The sequence below is a fragment of the Cryptotermes secundus genome, unplaced genomic scaffold (assembly GCF_002891405.2).
Source record: "Cryptotermes secundus unplaced genomic scaffold, Csec_1.0 scaffold87, whole genome shotgun sequence".
NCBI classification, from domain to species: Eukaryota; Metazoa; Arthropoda; class Insecta; order Blattodea; family Kalotermitidae; genus Cryptotermes; species Cryptotermes secundus.
In genome coordinates this window covers 76,674-97,543 of record NW_019739942.1, presented here as the reverse complement: position 1 = coordinate 97,543, position 20,870 = coordinate 76,674, and the positions used below count along the sequence as shown (strand labels likewise).

Genomic DNA, 20,870 nt, shown 5'->3' with positions numbered 1-20,870 from the left:
TCGTCATATATATTGATAAATTTTAAATATTAAAAATATTAAAACTGTTCAGGATTTTTGTCATCCTTATATTTTAATATTTAAAATTTATCAATATATATGACGAATATATATTTTAGTTATTTTAGTATAAAGACAACAGGGCATGCAATGAAGTAGTTCGACGTACATCGAAAAGCACCTGAAGGTGGCACTTTAGTGCTGAAACATGTAGTGCAAGAGAGAAGAGTAAGGTGAATAAATGTATGCACTGTAAGACGGTCAGAATAAATCATGGACATAAATCAGTGCAACAGGACGCTAAAATATAACATGATATTTTCCTGTTACACCCAGATTTCACACTGTACATTCTTATTCTGCATCTGTACATAAGAAAAAAGGCAGAGAAAGAAAAAATGTTAAATTCACATACCCAGTCACCTAGCAAAAAGAGTTAAAAGTACTGATTACTGTGGTTGAAGGTCTGATTGTATAACAATAAAATAAGCCATACCATCTTCCTTGCATATTCTCTCCAGTGCATCATTGACAGTCATCCCATTGTTTGAAACTATAGCCAGTGTATTTGGAAAATCATCATTAAACCTGCCAATTGTGAGTTAAAACTAAGCCAAAAATCAACAGGTATTTACAATTTGTCATGTGCTGATGAAATTTCTTGGTGGAATTTCCACCAGTTATTCATTACATTATGTTGCAAAACTCTTCCTATAAATTGAATATGTAATCTTGAAATTGTTTTATTCCAGGCTCATAGACTGGAAGTTAAATCTCAGTTGCCAGAGGAACCACAAGAGAGTGCTGGTGCTGGCATCACCAAAATCCGTTTCAGACTTCCAAAGGGAGAATGTCTGACACGACGATTTCAAATTACAGCGCCCCTCAAAGTATGTTGTATCTGTTTGTTACATGGATTTTTGTTCTCTTGGCATGGCTCCTTATTTATAATGCCTAATTTCTTGTGTGTTTTAGGTATTACTTGATTTTCTAGTGGTGCAAGGTTATCCACCAGATGAGTATAAGGTTATTTCGAGCTGGCCTCGAAGAGATGTAAGTAGATTCATTGCTTTCATCGTTCAAAACATTTTCAATTAGAGGGTTAAAGGCACTTCAAATAAATTAATAATGAATGTGGATGTTAGTGTATGTATTTATAGCTCAAAATGTTTTTTATGTGTGTAAGTGCGTGTGCATGTGAACCTTCTTTTTGTCACTTTGGTAGGCTTCCTGCAGCTGTTGCTCTAATTACATTTAGTTATTGTGACATCACATTTCTGTGAGTGTTGTCTTTCATTTTCACATTTTAAAGATACAAGGTCCGTTAATTTTTAAAATCACACCTGGTGACTCAGTTGTTTTACTGCCCCTTCCACCTGCTGGATAAACTACAGGGAAGTCACGCTCATCCATTCTAAAATTATATACTTGTAGAAGACCCGTAGCATACTTGTCATAAAACTTGCTTCTTCCTGCTCTTTAAGGGTAGTTGATCTAAACAGTGACAAGCTCCTTATGCAAAAGGTACAATGTCCAGATGTTAGTAAGTATTGCAGTCAAAAGCAAGACTTGAAATGAGTTCATATATATGACCACTGACAAAAACTGAGAGACACACCATGAAATAGTAGGGTTCTGTACATTTTTTGTTTGTATATTTCTCTATATCTCTTAACCGTTCAGCGTGGTTTGACGTGTATGTTTCGTCAGGTATTTAAATCGTCTGGGGGGGTTCGACGTGTATGTTTCGTCCAGCTGCACACCTATGTTATAACGCCCATAATAATTGATGGTTTTGCTGTAGATTGTTAGATTTTTCGCTGGCCTGTTGTCAGGAGAACCGTATTTAATGAGACATGAGTTTAGCTGCGCTAATTCATCGTTACATATGCCTGTCTTGCAGCAAAGTTCCTGTTGCTCTTGCGAGCGGTTTCCTCGTTCATACTGTTATGAATGGCGTGTTTTCTTTGCTATGAAGTTATAAACAGCAGAGACGTGATATGTGCTGTGTTTATAATATCATATTGCCCTGAGCTGGCCACACTAACACACTCAATTGGAATTCTTAGAATAGGGATGTCCAGAAATTTATTCTCGCATGATCCATTGATTTCGCACAGTACAAAGGCCCAGTTCTTAGAAAAACGCCACAATTTAAGGCAGAACACTGTGGTCACCCCCTGAGACGATACGGATGTGTGTGGGGGAGGGAAAAGAACTCATTCCTTCATGTATTATCGCTCCAGTTGACGCCATTTTATCGTACTGACCTTGGTGGTCGTTTCGAGGGATGACCATAAATATTTTTTTTGAGCCAGCTAAGCTCTGCTTTCGTGCACTACATACCAGCCAGTTCTTAGAATAACTTCATGAATTCTGTGGTCACCCCTACGACATCTACTGCCGCCAAAATGAACGGAATATCAAAGGCATAGCAACAACCCCTTGTTATGATAACTCGTAACGTTGAATTTACTGCAGCTGACCTGGCAAATAAGCGGATCACGGAAAGACATTTCCTTGAACGTATACCCCTCGCGGGGAAGAAGGCAAGGCCGCACAGAAGATGTGTGGTTAAAAAAAAGGGCCAAAGAAAAGATACACAATATTGGAGCGGTGAATGTGGGGCAGCGTTGGGTTAGACGAATGCTTCAAGGCCAACATTACACTGCTCAAATTCTAAACCAACTGCTTCCATTGCCGAGATACCGGGCGCTCATATTATAAGGCAAGGTTATAAAACCACCTTTTAAGATCATTTTAGTGAAAGTTTCATGTTCCTATCTCATATAATTTAAGAACAATGATGAATAAATCATTTTCGAGCAAAATTTAAATGGCCGGCTGAATATATTACCGCCGGAGAGACGGCCGCAGAATTTAAATCACCACGCGAAAGGGTTAATGGTCTTTGTGTACAAAGAGCAATTTTAGAATTATGACTGTATTAAAGTTTGCTATAGAGGCTACTTCAACATAACATATGACATTGATATCATGTGGTAAATAAACTTCCATGATGAACATGGCACCGTATAAATTAGTATTTCTTTTATCAGACATTTTAGGATATTACCATTGTCATTCATGTGTAGTCCAGGTTCCTTAAATTCTAGCAGTAGATATCTTTGTCACAAAAAATATTGTATTTACTATCTGCTGGCTTATAATTAAATAACAGTGCTATTTCCATTGCATTCCATAAGTATTGTAACGTGTTGGGTTTCTGAAGACGCCGTTCGGATTGTTAATTGGTTTATTTAACAACCTACAAGTCGTAACTACAATTGATTATAACACTGTTGCGGGGTTTCACACTTTATAACCCTACACACAAATCTCTTCACACTGTCCTCAGTAGTCTACACGTATTCACAGTACGGGAGCTGTACAAGTCTCTGTATTACACACTCACAATTACACAATTACACACACGTCCAGTTCTTCTTTCCGCAGCTGCTGCTATACTCCAACTCTTCGTAGGCTGCTGCCTTGAGAACTCTTTCACTGCTGACTAACTGATACACTTAACTGTCTTTGTAGGCAGTGTAGGTCTCTTATAAACCCTCAGCCAGACAACGGGAAAACGCCTCGCTTCCTTGTTACCTAGTGGACAGATGATGTGGTATGCAGCATCCAGAGGAACACTAGGTCGAGGATGTTGGTAGTACACCTGGACCGGCTCGCGCCTTATCATGGAGCTGCTCAAGACGAGCAACCATAAAAATGGAGAAGATGTAGCGGTTGGAGAGCAGAGCAGCGGGGAGAAGAGAAACAGTAGCAGGACAAAAAGAAGATGCTGCAAGAACAGCCTCCAAAGGAAAGGAATGGAGGTGCACCGTTAGGCTATTCGGGACGAACAGCCTTAAGGAGGGAGCAGTGTGATGTGTTGCACTATGGATGACGCCCCTCCCTCCCCACCAGCCATGACATGCCGAGCAGAGCCGAAGTGAGCCAATTCGCAGCACACTGGTCTCTATGCAAAGCTAGTAAACAGCGGTTGCTAAGCAAACCCAGTCAACACCCCATCTCTCCCCGCAGTGATGTAACACGGGACGCCTCAGTTGCTACGTTATCGTAAACAACTCCCGGCAGTGTTGCTAGGCTATCAGCAAACACGGCGCCTAGGCAACAAGGAAGCAAGGCATTTTCCCATTGTCCAGCTGAGGGTTTATAAGAGACCTACACTGCCTACGAAGACAGTTAAGTGTATCAGTTAGTCAGCAGTGAACGAGTTCTCAAGGCAGCAGCCTACGAAGAGTTGGAGTATAGCAGCAGTCGTGGAAAGAAGAACCGGACGCATGTGTAATTGTGTAATTGGGAGTGTGTAATACAGAGAGACTTGTACAGCTCCCGTACTGTGAATATGTGTAGACTACTGAGGACAGTGTGAAGAGATTTGTGTGTAGGGTTATAAAGTGTGAAACCCTGCAACAGTGTTATAATCAATTGTAGTTATGACTTGTAGGTTGTTAAATAAACCAATTAACAATCCGAACGGCATCTTCAGAAACCCAACACATTACAGTATATAAATAAATGTGTATCATCTAAATATGACATTAACAGTACAAGATGGAGTAACAAAGCAGGCTTCATGAGTTCTACCTGGAACTCCTTGCTTCATATACTATAAGCTACATGCTTTAGTTTATTGATTTCTCCCTTTGAAAGTGACATTTATAAAGAAGCTCCAAAATTAAAATTTTTAAGTGAAGTTAATAATAAAAATAATTTTTTAATATTATAATGGAATTTTTGAGTGGAGCACTTTTTGCAAAACACTGATGTAGGCAATAGTCTTCAACCCCAATTCCATAAATCAAGATTTACCTCACTTTTGACAGAAATTGCTCAAATTCGAAAGTTATATTCAGATCACCTAAGGCACGATTTACAGGGGTTGAACAAAATGAAGGAAACACTACACATACTGTACACATTTCTTTATTAATATGGTGCTGGACCACCTTTTGCCTTCAATACAGCTGCAGTCCTTGGAATGGACTCGTACAAATTTTGAACAGTTTCTACTGGGATGTTACATTATTCTTCAAGAACATCTTCAAGTTGCTTTAGAGATGTTGGAGGTGGGAATCTTGACAAGAGTGGTTCAACAATGTTCAAATTTCGTGATTGTTCTGGCCAGGGAAAAGTTAACGTTCACCTTCACGTTCTTCAAACTATGATTGAACAGTTCCAGCTGTGTGAATGGGGTCATTGTCATCTTGGAAAACTGCATTGTTGTTCAGAAATAACGTCTGGATCATGGGCTGGACCTGATTACCCAACCTGTCCGCATACTCCCTTGCAGTAATACAGCCATGAAGGGTAATAATGGGACCAACAGAATACTGTACCAAGATATTTTTACCTAAACCATCACAGAACATCCCCCCTCTTCCACTGTTGGAACCAGGCATTCCAGACTGTAGGCTTCCTTGAGTGTTCTCCAAACATAAACTTTTCTTAATGGGGGGAACAGCATGAAGGATGACTCCTCTGACCATATAATGCACGTGTTTCCAGTTGTCTGATGTCCAGGTTTTATGGCTGTGACACCACTGTCTATGCATCTGAGCATTACTTTTAGTAATCAAAGGTTTAGCAGTTGCAGTTGGATGTTGGATNTTTTTTTTTTTTTTTTTTTTTTTTTTTTTTTTTTTTTTTTGGAAACAGGGTCTTCAGTTCTGCTGTCAAATATGCTGCAACAGTTGTGTGATTTTTTTCAAACACTTCTTCTCAATGCATGACATTCTCTTTCCATCAGTGTTGATTTTTGCCCACTGCTCCTGTAAACTGATGTTGATTTCCCATGATTCATGTATGCTGACATAAGCTTAGAAACTGTCGCTCTCGATACACTTAATAATGTGTTAGTTTTTGTGACAGATGCTCAAGCTAAATGCACACCAACAATCTGCCCTCTTTCAGTACTGGACAAGTCCCATTTTCTGATTCTTTCTCATGGATTATCACTCAACATATTCATTAATGCACTTACATGAGCACTACAGAGTGTAAACAAACAGAAGAACATTCACAGTTGCCAACCAAAGTTCTTTCAGTGTAGCCTACACAAATTCTATTCCTTAATTTCTTAGTGTTTCCATTATTTTGTCCACCCCTTGTATATTTATCCAGTAACTAAAATGCATTAAATTTAAGGTACATTTCATGCCTATATTTCACCAGCACTGCTGACTCAGATCACTAAATGGCTTACATACACAGTGTTACATAATTTGTTAGGTGTACCTGTTATTTTTTTGTAAGAAGAACGTGCGTGTTTCTTGAACGTAAAAGAGTGTGTGTATTTGTGCATGTACATGCATGCTTGTGTATGGACTGATGCTTTTACATGTTACCATGGTTCTGCCACATATAAACTCTAAAAGAAGTGTTTTAAAGCCTCTTTATTTTAGATTCTTATTATTTTCTCTGTCTAGTCACACTTATTATAGTATAAAGCAAACAGTGATTTTCAGTTTCATAATTTTCTTGCAGTGATTTATATTGAATATGTCTTTGTTGTTTCAGCTTACTTCACTTGATTCTAAATTAACTCTACAAGAACTTAAGTTATGTCCACAAGAAACTGTGATTTTAGAAGAACGATAAATTTATCCTTTTTTCCCCTTTCCCCAAATTGACTGGACTGATTCTTCAGTACTGATGCTCTGAGCAGTTAAGCTGTTGGACAGAAGATAGTGTTCAGGCTGTGGGAAGGGTGCTGGGATCAAAATGTACGACCAGCATGCAAGTGATGTTGATATGTAAATAAAATACATATTTGTGGGGAATCATTTCCTTTCAATTCACTTGATGTTTTAGTCTGGCTGTGGACAATTCGTGTGTAATATTGTGAGAGGATGATCGCACTTTGTACCCCGTGTATGTAATAAATTTGTTTTGCCCTTTTTATATACTGCAGTATGTTCGGTTTTTGCTGAATTTGAAGTTCATATCTGTATATAACAAAAGTATGAATAAACATTTTCACTCTTAATATTATTTACTGTTTCATTACCCTTGTAGAGCAGTAACAGTTCTCAGGAATCATTTATGAATTATTGAAGTAATGTTATTAATGAACAAGTGACATTCTGAATTTCACTTGTACAGTTATGCGCAAGACTTTGTTTACCCTGTGGAATATGTAAAGTAACCTAAAGGGAAGATGACAATAAATCAAGTTGCTTGGTCTGTACAATACGTGTTTGAATGCAGCACAATTTTCATACCAAAGTCTTACCTAGTATTCATTATGGGTATATATTCACATGAAATTCCCTTGGCTAGAAATAGACTGAACTCCAAGAATTTGTCATATTTCTTAATTGTATAAATCGATGGAACTTACAAACTATAAATGCTGTTCTTCAGAAATCTTTTCCCCCATTTTAAGCCCCTAACAGCAACAGTACTTCATATGGAAATTATCAGCTATCAGTTTAAACTATTGGCTCATTTTTACATGAGCTTCTCACAAAGTGCATCAGTGGAACTTCATTGGAGGCCCTGACTGTCTGCCTGCATGCTTTTCAAAACTATTCAATGGATATTTATGAAATTTGCTATTGTGAGTCTATACAAAAAGGCGAGTGAATTTAATTTTAGTCAATATCAATTGAACAATAAATGTCTGCTTCACAGTGTCACAACAGTTCTCAAAAGCAACTCATAAAAAATGCTGTATATAGTGTGATGTGATTGAATAGCGTTACAAGAGATGTCATTTGTTGCTAGGCAATGGCATAGCAAGCACGTTATGACATCATTTGCATTGCTGTGCAACAAGATAACTGTTGGAAACAGTGTTTTCCATTTGGCCCAAACCAAGGCTACATAGCAAGTTGCCATCAGCAGTTGCAGTCAGTAGTAGTTGGTAGCCAGTGAGTAGTCAGTGATGGCTAGTGATGCCACGAGTTAGTTGAGAGTGATCGTTGAGCTAGTTGTGAGATATATATGTATAAACGTTTTCACATTCACCCTTATGTGTTTATGTTATTAATGATCACTACAGCTATCTCCCATATTTGGAATTCACAACTTAAATAAATATTAGATTAAAATTAAATATTAAAATTTTCAATGGTTATTCCATATTTAAACGAGTTACTTTATCATTTCAGTAATCTTAATACCATAATAACAATTAATGTTTAAATTAATTGGAAGCAAGTGCGCCAAAACTGACATAAATAGTTCACTGTAGTCATTTTCATTCTTTTGTGGTAACATGTATTGGAGGGTCGGGCAAATGGAGGCAGGCATGAAAGGGGAATTGGCATTTGGTGGTTGACGACACTGTCATAGAGGAATACCGCACGTGCTCATTTCAAACACTGCATAAGGAGGATTTTGTAGGTCAGAAGAATTGTAAGATTTGAAAATGGCGGTGAAAATCAAGTAAACTTTTTCTTTTGCAAAGAGCTGTCTGAAACAAGCAAAGGGCAAGATATATTTAATGTTTTGTCTTCATGTGTGGAAACAAATGGTCTGTCTTGGGAGAACTGTGTAGGCATCTGTACTGATGGTGCCCCACCAGTGGTTGGCTCCATTAGAAGTTTTGCCTCTAGTAAAAAAAGAAAAAATCCTAAGGTTGCCACAACATCCTGCTTCATTTACAGAGGTGCTGGCTTCAAAAACTTTTAGAGATGAAATGAAGTTTTGTATGATGCTACAGAAATGGTTAACTTTATCAAACAAAGACCAGTTCAATCCAGAATGTTTAAGAAAAGTGCGATAACCTGGACTAACAGTACATATATCTCCTGCTACATACAGAAATCCAGTGGCTTAGCAAAGTAAAATTTCTCAACAGGGTGCTTGAGCTGAAATGTGAATTGCAAGATTATTATTTAGCAGACATTTTTCATCACATGTACCAGCTGAACAAGTCTGGACTGAAAAGGAAACTGAACCTTTGAAAAATCATGCTATGAAAGGAAATCTTGAAAAGTTTCCACTGTTGCTGGGACTTGAGAGTGAAGGATTCTTATTGTAAACACACCATGAAAAACTTCAGAACAAAATTAAACATTATTTTCTCTCCCTTTCAACACAAGTGTATGACTGGGTGAGAAACTCTTACTCTGAATCATCTGCTCAGTCTCAGAACTTACCTTTAAGAGAAAGGGAAGAACTTATGAGCTGCAGTCTGATTGTGCACTCAAGATGAAGTTTACTGAACTATCCCTGGATAAGTTCTGGATTTCTGTGAAAGAGGAGTATTCTGCCATTCATAGGAAAGAAATAAACATACTGCTGCAGTTTTTTCATCCTACATGTGTGAGGAAGTGTTTTCCTGTTTATCAAGCATCAAGAGCAAGGCAGAAATTTCTCACTTCAGCTGAAGATCAACTCCATGTGTGCTTATCTAAAGTTTGGTCCAGGATTAAGTATTTGTGCAGCAAAAAAATAAACATAGGTTTTACAGAAAAGAAGTAAATTTCACTCTTTATTCTAGTTTAAAAAATAACACTGTCTTAGACTATATGTTTGTTCATATTGCTTTGATTTATCGTATGTTTTTCAGTACCCTTACCATTCAACATCTTCAATAAATTTTTATGTTGCAAACAGCACTAGTTATGTTCAGTTCACAACCTTTCTTTACATTAAATCTAGAGCCTACCTTTGTAATAATGTTTATACATGGGTTCCTGAGGCTTGAAAATTATTGAAGGGGTTCCTCCGGGGTAAGAAGGTTGAGAAAGTCTGCTTTATGGAATGAACTGCACGCTAAACAATTGTAGCAGGATATACTGTAATTGTACCTGCAGTCAGCAGACTACCCGAATGGACATTCGTACTTCTTTGCGCGAATCGTTACTAGGGTTACTAGCGGGTGATTTGTAACAGGCAGGTCTCGGGTGTATTTTCAAATGATCACTACCAGGATATTAATATATACGTAAAATTGGATGAATGGCACGGTGCGTACTGTTGCCTCTCAAATAACGTGCTCATGTCCAGGGAAGGAGGAGAAATTATAATTTTGGGTTGTTACAACCCATTCGGTATATTAAGTAGGTATGGTTGGTATCGGTGAATTGGCGCGCGTTGGGAAGGGAAGGAGGTGTTTTCTATGAAAGACTGAATCTTCGTTTTATGTGACAAATTTGATTAATTATTCATTATTCTTCGGTGTAAATCATGCACATCAGCTGTGTTATATGCAGTGATTTATTCGTACCTGTGTCTGATGTTTTCGTAACAGGTTGTGGCCATCTGTTCCATTACCCATGTTTGATTCAATGGATTGAGAGGTATGTAATTGCATTAAACCGCATTTCATATGGCCCACCAAGTATGCATTTATTCAATCAGACCGCATTTTATAATTTTTAGGTGCTCTAAATTTATAAGACACGGTCTTGCCTCGTGTCACATCACCGCGTATGAAAGTTAATTTTAAACAACAGTACGAAAATGCAACTTGATGCACTGTAGGATGAAGGAAATTTTTTTTTATATTGGTGTTATATGTGGCACTCGTTTATAATACAGTCCAACAGGACTACATTTGCGACGAGCTGATCACTCGCCCAAGGAGTCCTACCGAATGTGTAAGATCTAGTAAACCGAAGTGAAACAGAGAGTTTCATGGAGGTAGGCCTAGGCCGAAATTGGGGCTGTAGCGCCACAGAAAAAAAAACAGGACTACATATATAGGGTACTGTTTAAAAAATTTATATCTGTAGATCTTTTTCTTTTCTGTACCAAGTAAATAGTTTATTCCTGTTTCAGATCCAAGTCCTGTCCACAGTGTCGAAATAAGACTACTGAGAAGACAATCCATCGAATTTATTTTAATGTTGCAAGCAGTGAAACAGAGGAAGATGTTAGTCTTATGCATAACAAGATTGATAATCTGAAATTTCAGATTCATCTTAAAGATACAGATATTAAAAATACTGCTGAAGAAAATCAAAAATTGACCAATCAAAATAAGGGATTAAGGTTAGTAACACACGAAAGATAAACATATATACAACATTTGTATTAATGAAACAATTTTTGATAAAGCTGTACAAATAGTTACAGGCTCCACTTGTCTGCTGACATTTTATTTCATATAGATGGTTCACTGATATGTCTAATCAATACTGTGTGCACAGCTTGTTTCTGCATTGTTGCTATACAATAATTAAATTCAAATAAAATAAACGTTAACGAATCCCAGAAAATATCACCCTCCAATACATGACAAACATCATGGAAACACATCATACTGACAAGACGNAAAACGAAGAATACACGGTGCCTAAACCCAGAAGACAACTTTCTTCATTGTCATCGCCGTGAAAACCTCAAAACTTACAAAGACATAACTTATTTAAATAATTTTAGCCCTAAGGTTAACTATAACATAAAGGAATCAATGGATTAAAAAATATTGCTAATATGGATCTATAATGCGACAATTCCGTAACATGTGACATATTTAAGAAACTGCCTGATGATCTGAAGCATGGCTCAAAATATTAACAGACACTGAAATAAAACCAGTGTTTGTACAGTGATATTGTGTTTTGTTTGAAAAATTTGTTGTGTTGACTGCCAAAAAACCACATTAATTAAAAAGTTACTTCTACTGAATTAAAAGTCTTGCATATAAATTATTTTTCTTTAAAATAAGTTTAACCTGTTACAGGTATAGTTTTACTTTACTTTACTTTACTTTACTTTACTGTAACAATATATATTCTTGTCACCATTTCCTCACATTTGCCTTACATGTTTCGGCTCACAAAGAGCCATCATCAGAGGCATCCACAACAAAAATATGGAAACACTTGCACTGCTCAACAATCACAATATACAGTTTTTTATGGAAGATGTTACACGTATCGGAGCGTAAAACACAACAACATCTAGTACCCCGAGTGCGGGTATCCCACTTGCATTTAAAAAATCACCCACAAAGCGGGTCGTATGTTAAAATTAAAGTTAAAACCGTCCAAGTAAAATATTCAGGTTCCTCTTAGTGGATTGTCCCAATGGGGGAGGCGTCAGCACGAGGTTGCGTGGGCTTGTGGTCGGCTGTGTCCGACGCGTAGTGTATTGTGTAGTGCAGTGGAGAGGCCACGTCGATGTTATTTAAAGCTATGTGTATCGTGACGTGGTGGGGGGTGTGTGTGNAGCCCACGCAACCTCGTGCTGACGCCTCCCCCATTGGGACAATCCACTAAGAGGAACCTGAATATTTTACTTGGACGGTTTTAACTTTAATTTTAACATTAACGACCCGCTTTGTGGGTGATTTTTTAAATGCAAGTGGGATACCCGCACTCGGGGTACTAGATGTTGTTGTGTTTTACGCTCCGATACGTGTAACATCTTCCATAAAAAACTGTATATTGTGATTGTTGAGCAGTGCAAGTGTTTCCATATTTTTGTTGTGGATGCCTCTGATGATGGCTCTTTGTGAGCCGAAACATGTAAGGCAAATGTGAGGAAATGGTGACAAGAATATATATTGTTACACTCGACGGAAGTTCTATTGGTAGTTGGTGATTGATAGTGTAACGGACCAAAATGAAACAATTCTGTAATTGTTGTTTAGTCATTTCTTTGTATCTTGTGAAATGATACCTCATCTTTACATGTGGACTGGTAATTAGTTGTTCCTATCTTCTGTGACAGTTTCAGAGGAATGAAAATGTTGTGCAGCAGTTTTGTATGCAAGACATTAACATGGGCTTTGTTGATTCAGTGATCTTTATTATTTCTTCTGCATGAGGAATTCAGTTTCTTTTGGTCTCCGTAAACACATTGTCTGTCACAGATTATTATTCCTTATTCAACTATGTGTGTCATTTGAAAAGTGATCTTTTCTTTCCATAAATTTTGGTCATTGTTTTGAAAGTAGAAACAGTAGTGAATAATATAGCCTTGCACAGTTCACACGTCTTTCATTTCCACAGTTACAGCACATAGATATAAGAAAGTCACTAGCAACACAAAGAAATAAACTAGGTATACTCATGAGGTAATATACATCATACTCTAATCATATTCAAATTTATTAGCTCTATGTATGTGAAGTAAACACTACTCATCTTATACATCAGACATTTTCTTTAAAAGTAAAGCAAAGCTATCACTGTAAGAGGCTGTATAGGCCCATAGGATTGTGAGACAATCGACTTAAAGATAGTAAGGTTGTCAGACTTACACGCCGGCCGTGCTTTACTCCCCAGGAAAATTATTTAATTAATTCCTGGTACTCATTTCTTTAGGACAGGAAATTTAATTAAACGGAATCATTCATTTAGCATATTGTCAGGTAACCTAATTTTGACTTGTTACATGTAAGGTAATGATATGATTCCTTAAAACTGGAATTAACTGTCACTTGGTAAGTGATGTTCTAGGGAAGAAATCAAAACATTGGAAGTTAAGATTCGTTCACTGGAATCATCAATGTCAGTATTTAAGGATCAAATTAGATATCTACGACTACAAAACAAAGCTGCAGAAGATGCTCAGGAGGAGGCAAAGAAACTCCGTAAAGAACTGGAAACTTTGAAAAGGTATTTTTTTGTATGTGTGACTTATATGCGACATTACAATCTGTGGTCCCAAAACTTGGTATTTGAGACTTGTATCTGTTACTATATTAGAATGCACATCAAACACCCTTGGTTAAGATGCGGACCTTCTGTGTAGCAGTGGATGGAAGAAAGTAGCTTACCTCAGTAACTGATTATTTTACAATGCTGTATTGGCTAATGGATTATGTAGTGAAGATATGGTAGGATGATTTTGAATAGTGAATTATATGCGATATGGACTAATGATGATGATGATGATGGGATGTGGAAGAGCTCTTGACTACTTCAAAGTACTGCCCAAAATTTTCTTGTGAGGCTTAAAAAATTATTGTGCTACACATTCGGTTTTCTCATACATTATCACGAACATAATCTGTAGTTGACCTGATTTTGCACGTATTTGCTAGCTACAGATTGAAGTTTTTATGGAGTGAGATACATATGCAATGACTGATGAAAGTACACAGTGTTGTATGTAATCATTGTGCCATTCTCATTTCAGTATTCAGATAATTGTCCAAGGAACCACAGCAGAAGTTGAAGACATGCTGGATAAACATGGAGATTCGTATGATTCAAGAAAATCTTTGGCAACTTATGTGTCAGTTCTTAAAAGGTAATTACTTCAGTTGAGTGTGAGGACCAGAAATAAACTACAAAATTAGATATACTTGTAATTTGTTTATGTGCCATAGTGTGGTTTCATATAATATGTTATATATACAGAACTAGAATTAGGCCTTGGTATTAAATACATTTATTTCATCCTCAGTAATATCATCACTAACTCTCCACTGTACTCCATTGAATGTTGAATGTTGTTGGTACTGCTATAGTCGCACCTTTGTTACAATGAGTGTTAGGCCACTTTTCTGAAAGTGTTTATTGTGCATCTTAGTGAACCGTTGAGCAGTTGTGTGGAAACATCTGCACTTAAATCAGTGGTTGACTGAGACATCATAAATGACCATGGAAAAGGAGCCATACTCAGTCACAGGCATAATGACATATACATAGAAATCATTCTATTATAATAGTAGATTATTAATCATTTTTATTGTAGGAAATGCTTTCAAACCCAAAAGAAATGTAAAATTTGGTGCTATACTCTTTTCTTGAAACATCACATTTTCTACCTTCTGGGAATGTAACAGCACATAGTTTGGCAGAAGTTGACTGATATTTTGGATAGATGTATAGACAGCCAGCCAGCTTCTTGCTGTGCTTACTCTTCAACCTGAATACAGAGGCATTACATTCCTCTGTAATGTTGAACAGTCAAACTACACAACATTTTATCCCATTAGCTAGTACAATTCATCGTCATTGCTCTGAGAACCTCGGTTCCATCATATTCATCTTACCTACTGCGTGGTTTTAGTAATTTACTGATATAACTTATCACACATCACGAACTCTCCACTCTGTTCATAAAGATTTTGGGAGGATGAAACTGGTAAAAATTGTCATGCTTCACTGCTATAATAAAAGTTTGTATCACGAGATCAAAATTTCCATTAGGATGATATATCTGATTAGTAAGCATGTCTTAGGTGTAATGAACTTTAGCTATTTATAAGTATACTGTAAAATTACTAAACAGTTATTAATAACATAATTAGGTTTGTGATTTAGTCTCTTGGAGCATATTTTGTTCTTGGGAAATGGTAACATACTTCTAGGTATCATCATCATCAGTAATCTGTCAAGACGACAGGTCCACAGTCTCTTCCAAAACAATTCCTCCACTTAATGCGATCTAGAGCTTTCTCCTTCAAATGACAGTATCCTCTTCTGTCCCCAAGGTCATCCAGCATCTTCTTACGTCTTCTTCCTCGTCTTCTTGTCACTTCTATCCGCCCCTCTATCTTTCCTTCGATAACTTCTTTTAGAAGGCAGTTTCTGCGTAAAACATGACCAATCCAATTAGCCTTCCGTTTTCTTATTTCATGTAGGATATTCCTCTGCTCACTGACTCTAATTAACACTTCTTCATTTCTCACATAATCGGTCCAACTGATCTTCTCCATCCTTCTCCAACACCACATTTCGAAACTTTCCAGATGTTTCTGATCTACTGCCCTAAGTGTCCATGTTTCAGCCCCATACAGAGCTATGCTCCAAATGTAGCATTTCACTAGTTTCTTCCTCAAATTTAAGTCCAATTTGCTGGTAAAAAGATTCTTCTTCTTGCTAAATGCAGCTTTTGCCATGGCAATCCTGGATTTAATTTCACAAGTACACCTTCCATCATCTGTTAACAAGCTACCCAAATATTTAAAACATTTCACATTCTCCACTTGTTTTTGGTCTATCTTTATTGTGACTGGGGTTGGTTGTCTCGAAATTTTCATTACTTTTGTTTTCTCCACATTCATTTCCATGCCATAGCACCTTCCAATTTCAATTAGTCTATCAATCATGCCCTGTAGCACAGTTTCTTCCTTAGCCATTAACACAAGGTCATCTGCATATTTCACAGTTTGAATAATTTGCCCTCCTACTTTGAAGTCACCGAGCCCATCCAGAGCTTCCTTGGTAAGGCATTCGCTGTACAAGTTGAACAGAATTGGTGATAAACAGCATCCTTGTCGAACTCCTCTTCCAATCTGCACACTTCCTGTCTCCCCCCTGTCCAGTCGTACTCTAACTTTCTGATCCATGTACAATTTGCTAATCAATCTTCTTTCATGCCAATCGATACCTGTTTCTTTCAGGATCTGCATTAATTTGGTCCAGTTTACCCGGTCAAATGCCTTCTGCCAGTCTATGAAGCAAACACACAGTTCTTCATCTATCTCCAAAGTTCGTTCCGCTATAATTCTCATCATCCCAATTGCATCCCTGGTTCCTTTTCCTCTTCTAAATCCAAACTGATCTTCTCCAAGTACATCCTCTATTTTCCTTTCAATTCTTCTTTTAAGTATCTTTGCTATTATCTTTGCTGTATGTGCAATAAGACTTATTGTGCGATGGTCGCTGCATTTTGTAGCTTTTGTCTTTTTCTTTAAGGCAATCATTGTAACTTCTGTAAAGTCCTTGGGCCACTCTCCACTTTCATATATGGTGTTCATTAGTTTTGTCAGTGTTTTCAAACCACCTTCTCCCAGTAACTTGAGCACATCTCCAGGTACATCATCATCTCCTGTAGCCTTTCCCTTCCTCATTTCCTTGATAGCTTTTTCCACCTCACTTTGTAAAATATATGGTCCTTTCTCGTCTGTATCTACTTCTTCTTCCGGTTCAACTTCTAAGGTTTCTGGCCGATTAGGTCGATCATATAGTTCTGAAATATAATTTTCCCAAATTTTCAGCACTTGCCTCTGATCTACTATTCTATTCCCCTGGGAGTCTTCGATGCCAACATTTTGAATCCCATGATTCTCTTTCCATCCTAGTTCTTTTGTCTTCATGTACATCAAATCATAACGGCCTGTTCTTTGAAATTCCATAATCTCATTACATATCTTCTCAAGATATTCCTTTTTGGCCCTGTCCGTGGCTCTTTTCAATTCATTCCTCAGTCTCCTGTATTTCCTCCTGCCTTCTTCATTGTTGACATTCTTCCATTTCCTTCGCTCCTCCATTTTACTCATCATCTCCTGTGTAACCCATGGTTTTCTTGCTATCTTCTCAACTTTACCTACCAAATCACTGATAGTATCTAACATGCATTCTTTTATATCGTTCCACTGCGCTTCAGCATTTCCGCTTTCACCTTCAATTGCACCGAGTTTCTCTTCTAGAGTCTCTTGCACGCTTTGTCTTTGAGCATATAACTTCTCCAAATCCCATCTGGGTCTGCGCTTTCGAAATCCTATAATTTTCTTCAACCTGGTTCGGAACTTGGCAACCAGCAAGTTGTGGTCAGAGTCAATGTCTGCCCCAGGAAGCGTCTTCACATCCTTCACACTGTTTCTGAATCGATGTTTCACAAGGATGTAGTCCAGCTGATGCCTCTTCCAATCCCCAGGTGCCTTCCATGTGTAAATTCTTCTCTTTGGCTTCTTGAACCAAGTGTTGGTAACAATCAATCCATTTCGTTCACAAAAGTCAATAAGCATTTGACCTCTGTGATTCCGTCTTCCTAGTCCATGTGATCCAACAATATTCTGATATGGTTCATCTCCAACAGTGCTGTTCCAGTCTCCCAATATGATGCTGTTTGTGTCTCCTCTTCCATCTTCCTGAAGAATTTCTTCAATTGTGTCATACACTTTTTCCACTTCATCATCTTCATACTCTGATGTTGGCATGTACACTTGCATAATCAGTATATCTACGGGTTCCGCCTTTAACTTCAGAGCAATAATTCTGTATTACAAGCAATCTTCTTAACAACACTCCTCACTACACTTTTATGCACCACTATTGCCACACCTCTTTCAGCCCGTTCATCTCCGGAATAATACACCGTATAATCACCTCTTCTTATTTCGCCTTGTACTTCTAGGTATACGCTGAATGAAATATTATACTCTGACTTGTCCTGTTTGAGATATATGGGATGCAGCTATATGTAGCTAATGAATGATCAAAGAGAAATGAGCTGTCATGGTAACAATATGGAATTGCTTTTCTGCTAGCTAGACTGAAAGCTTGAAAAAGAACCTAACATAACATCATTGCTTTACATGACAGAATGTAATGTGGCATTCAATTCAATCACATTTTCATTGACAACTTACAAACAAAAGTCCATTCTTGCCTGTGTTCATCAAGGAACAGCACACTGGAGCCCATAAGTGTGAATCTCCATACTATGTTCTTATGCTGCATTCAGTTTTAATCACACTTTCTAGGAATATTATGCATCAGTTGAAATTCGATTATTTCAGTGTTCAGCAAGCAGTCGCATGGAATAGTCCATAGGCATGAGTTTTCAGACACCTGTATACTTTAGAATACACACATCAGTGTCTTGTTTGAAGTTCAGTGCAGCCATGGAAAATTCATTTATTCCCTTGTGCATCCATGACAATCATTTGTTCATTAATACTGCCAAGGTTAATTTCTGCTTGAGAACTAGTCTGAACGATCAACATTGCCAGTAAAATCTGAATTCTTGTATAAAGTAGAATAGCATTGTACAGTGCGGTCACATTATATGAGCAGGATGTTTTCCCAAAAACCTCAAATAATTCACAAGTTTTCTTGGAGGAATAAATTTGTTGACAAATTGCTGTGGATTCACATTATTTCAAACTTTCTACATAAAGACTTTATTAATATTTTTTTATATCACACTGTTTCAAATACACATAAAATGTGACCACATTGTACTCTGCTCTACTGACTTACTGTTGGCCACATCTTGGTGAGTTGTATGAATCTGGGAGCAGAAACTGACATTAATATTGATAGATTTTCAATGCTTGTATTTTATTTTATTTGTCACATTGGAAATATCACTTTCCCTTCATGTCAGTTATAGAGTGGCCACTTAAGGGAAAGTAATGATTTAAATGTGTTTCTTCTGCAGAACTAAGTCAGCTGTTTGGGCCGCGCCATAGCTCAAGCAGTTAGCCACCGCCTTCCCACCACGGCGGCCCGGGTTCAATCCCAGGTCTGGTCAAGTGGGATTTGTGGTGGACAAAGTGGCACTGGGGTGGGTTTTCTCAGAGTACTTCAGTTTCACCCTGCCAATCTTCATTCCACCAAAGTCTCCATCATCATAATCACCCGGGGCAGGTACAATAGGCCAATCAGTGGCTACTGTGCCGAGTGGACCCATCTGGACTCCACCCCCAACTAAGTGGATTTAAAAAAAGTCAGCTGTTTGCAGTACTTGTTATAAATTAATCCACTACGATTTAACTTTATACAGTTACTATTTTTATGTGCAAAGCTAAAGATTTTTGGGCGGCAAATAAATTTTTAGTTGATGAGGACTTGAGCATAATGTTTCAAGACTCATATTCACAGATTTTATTTTCTTTCCATTCCCTCATAACTTTAATATCAAAACTTCTGTGGCCATTTTGTTATGTATAATATTAGATTAACTATATTATTTTGCAACTTCACGTTTTATGGGAAAGCCTGATTACTTTTAGAGAAATTCAAGCAGCGTCAGAGAAAAAGAGAGATTTTAGAGACCGGCTAAAAATATATCATCGGGATCTGAGTGCAGCCATATTAGAAAAGAATAGATTAAATGAAGATTTAAAACTTAAATCAAAGCTGAATAAGCAGCTGGAAGACGATTTGCAACATTTGGAACATGAGAAGAAAAGCCTTCAAAAGAAAATACATGATCTTGAAAAAGCCATCTCCTCACCCAGTGGCAAAAATCCCCGAGACAGCGCTCTTCAGAGACTCATATTGGAAAGTCCTATACCTGAGGCAGTCAAGATACCAAGACTGACTGATCCTGCTGAAACTGACACATCAACTTCAACAATGGTAAGAGAAAGGTTCACAGTTAATGTGAATGGAATAATCAAGTAAAACTTGCATACGTTTAGATCAGAATATATGTAGAATCTTACGTAAGGAAATTTTACTTATGCACATACATGTGCAGAACAAATTATAATAAATCAAATACAAGATATTAGTAAATGTGCAGTGACCTAATACAGAGATGTTATGGATTGACAGATATTACAGTGTAGAAGAAAGTGATCAGAGTATGTTGGGGGATGAAATTTATAATTGAAGTTATTATGCTTGTAGATTTTTTAAAACAAAATAAGAGTAATTGCTGTAGAAATGTGCAAGAAGTAATATTTTATTTACTTTTATACAGCAAAAGGGAATATACTTTAGAGAACTGTAGATTGTGTATTTTTACATCTCTTTGACAAGATACACTTTTTGGAATATTAGCATGATTAAGGGAATGAATGGGAAATCACAGTGTTTTAGTTCATATCTGAAACTGTCGACAGAGAACAATTAACCTTTATCGGACGGGCCATTTAATTTCCGGTAGGGGCAGCTGGACGGAGTTTATTTAAATGCCCGCCCTTCTAGAGCAATGAAATTGTAAGCATGTTTCTAAAAATGGTGTGATTTCTACATTTTTTATGATAAACGAACGAAATGAACGCTCCTTTAATGTAGAAAGAATATAGAATCAGGTATTCTAATTTACAGATTTTAATATCTGTAAAAAATTTTTACACTGATTCCCAAAATAAAATTTCCCGAAATTCATACATTTTCTGCACCATGTGTTCTAGCAGTGTAATACATTTTCTGCACCATGCATTTTAGCAGTGTAAGTCCTTGTGGCGACTTCACATTCAATGGTATCTCTTGTTGTAGCTTATTTATCGTATGGGACATGTCGCTATGCAC

At 37.3% G+C, this 20,870-nt stretch overlaps 2 protein-coding genes and 1 long non-coding RNA gene across 5 annotated transcripts in view; 2 read left to right on the top strand and 1 right to left on the bottom strand.

Annotated features, from left to right (window-relative positions):
• Window positions 1-7,014, top strand: part of LOC111872039 (FAS-associated factor 1) — a 19,651-nt gene extending 12,637 nt beyond the window's left edge. Inside the window, exons 12-14 of the mRNA XM_023865531.2 lie at window positions 753-890; window positions 976-1,053; window positions 6,541-7,014. Of these exons, the coding sequence (XP_023721299.1) occupies window positions 753-890; window positions 976-1,053; window positions 6,541-6,621 (297 nt within the window). The 3' untranslated portion in view covers window positions 6,622-7,014. The remainder of the gene's footprint in view (window positions 1-752; window positions 891-975; window positions 1,054-6,540) is intronic.
• The window catches only part of LOC111872040, a 19,565-nt gene extending 9,605 nt beyond the window's left edge, over window positions 1-9,960 (bottom strand). Inside the window, exons 1-2 of the long non-coding RNA XR_004513857.1 lie at window positions 9,641-9,960; window positions 9,129-9,220 (exon numbers count right to left, since the gene is read on the bottom strand). This is a non-coding gene — a long non-coding RNA (uncharacterized LOC111872040). The remainder of the gene's footprint in view (window positions 1-9,128; window positions 9,221-9,640) is intronic.
• A 108-nt stretch (window positions 9,961-10,068) lies between these two features.
• Window positions 10,069-20,870, top strand: part of LOC111872045 (E3 ubiquitin-protein ligase TRAIP) — a 13,716-nt gene continuing 2,914 nt past the window's right edge. Inside the window, exons 1-5 of one of the 3 annotated variants that reach the window (XM_023865542.2) lie at window positions 10,069-10,274; window positions 10,756-10,968; window positions 13,386-13,544; window positions 14,068-14,181; window positions 19,622-19,970. In XM_023865542.2, the coding sequence (XP_023721310.1) occupies window positions 10,162-10,274; window positions 10,756-10,968; window positions 13,386-13,544; window positions 14,068-14,181; window positions 19,622-19,970 (948 nt within the window). In that variant the 5' untranslated portion in view covers window positions 10,069-10,161. Of the gene's footprint in view, window positions 10,275-10,576; window positions 10,618-10,755; window positions 10,969-13,385; window positions 13,545-14,067; window positions 14,182-19,621; window positions 19,971-20,870 lie in introns of those variants that run through there. The other 2 variants (XM_033754492.1, XM_023865543.2) reach the window with 2 other exon arrangements.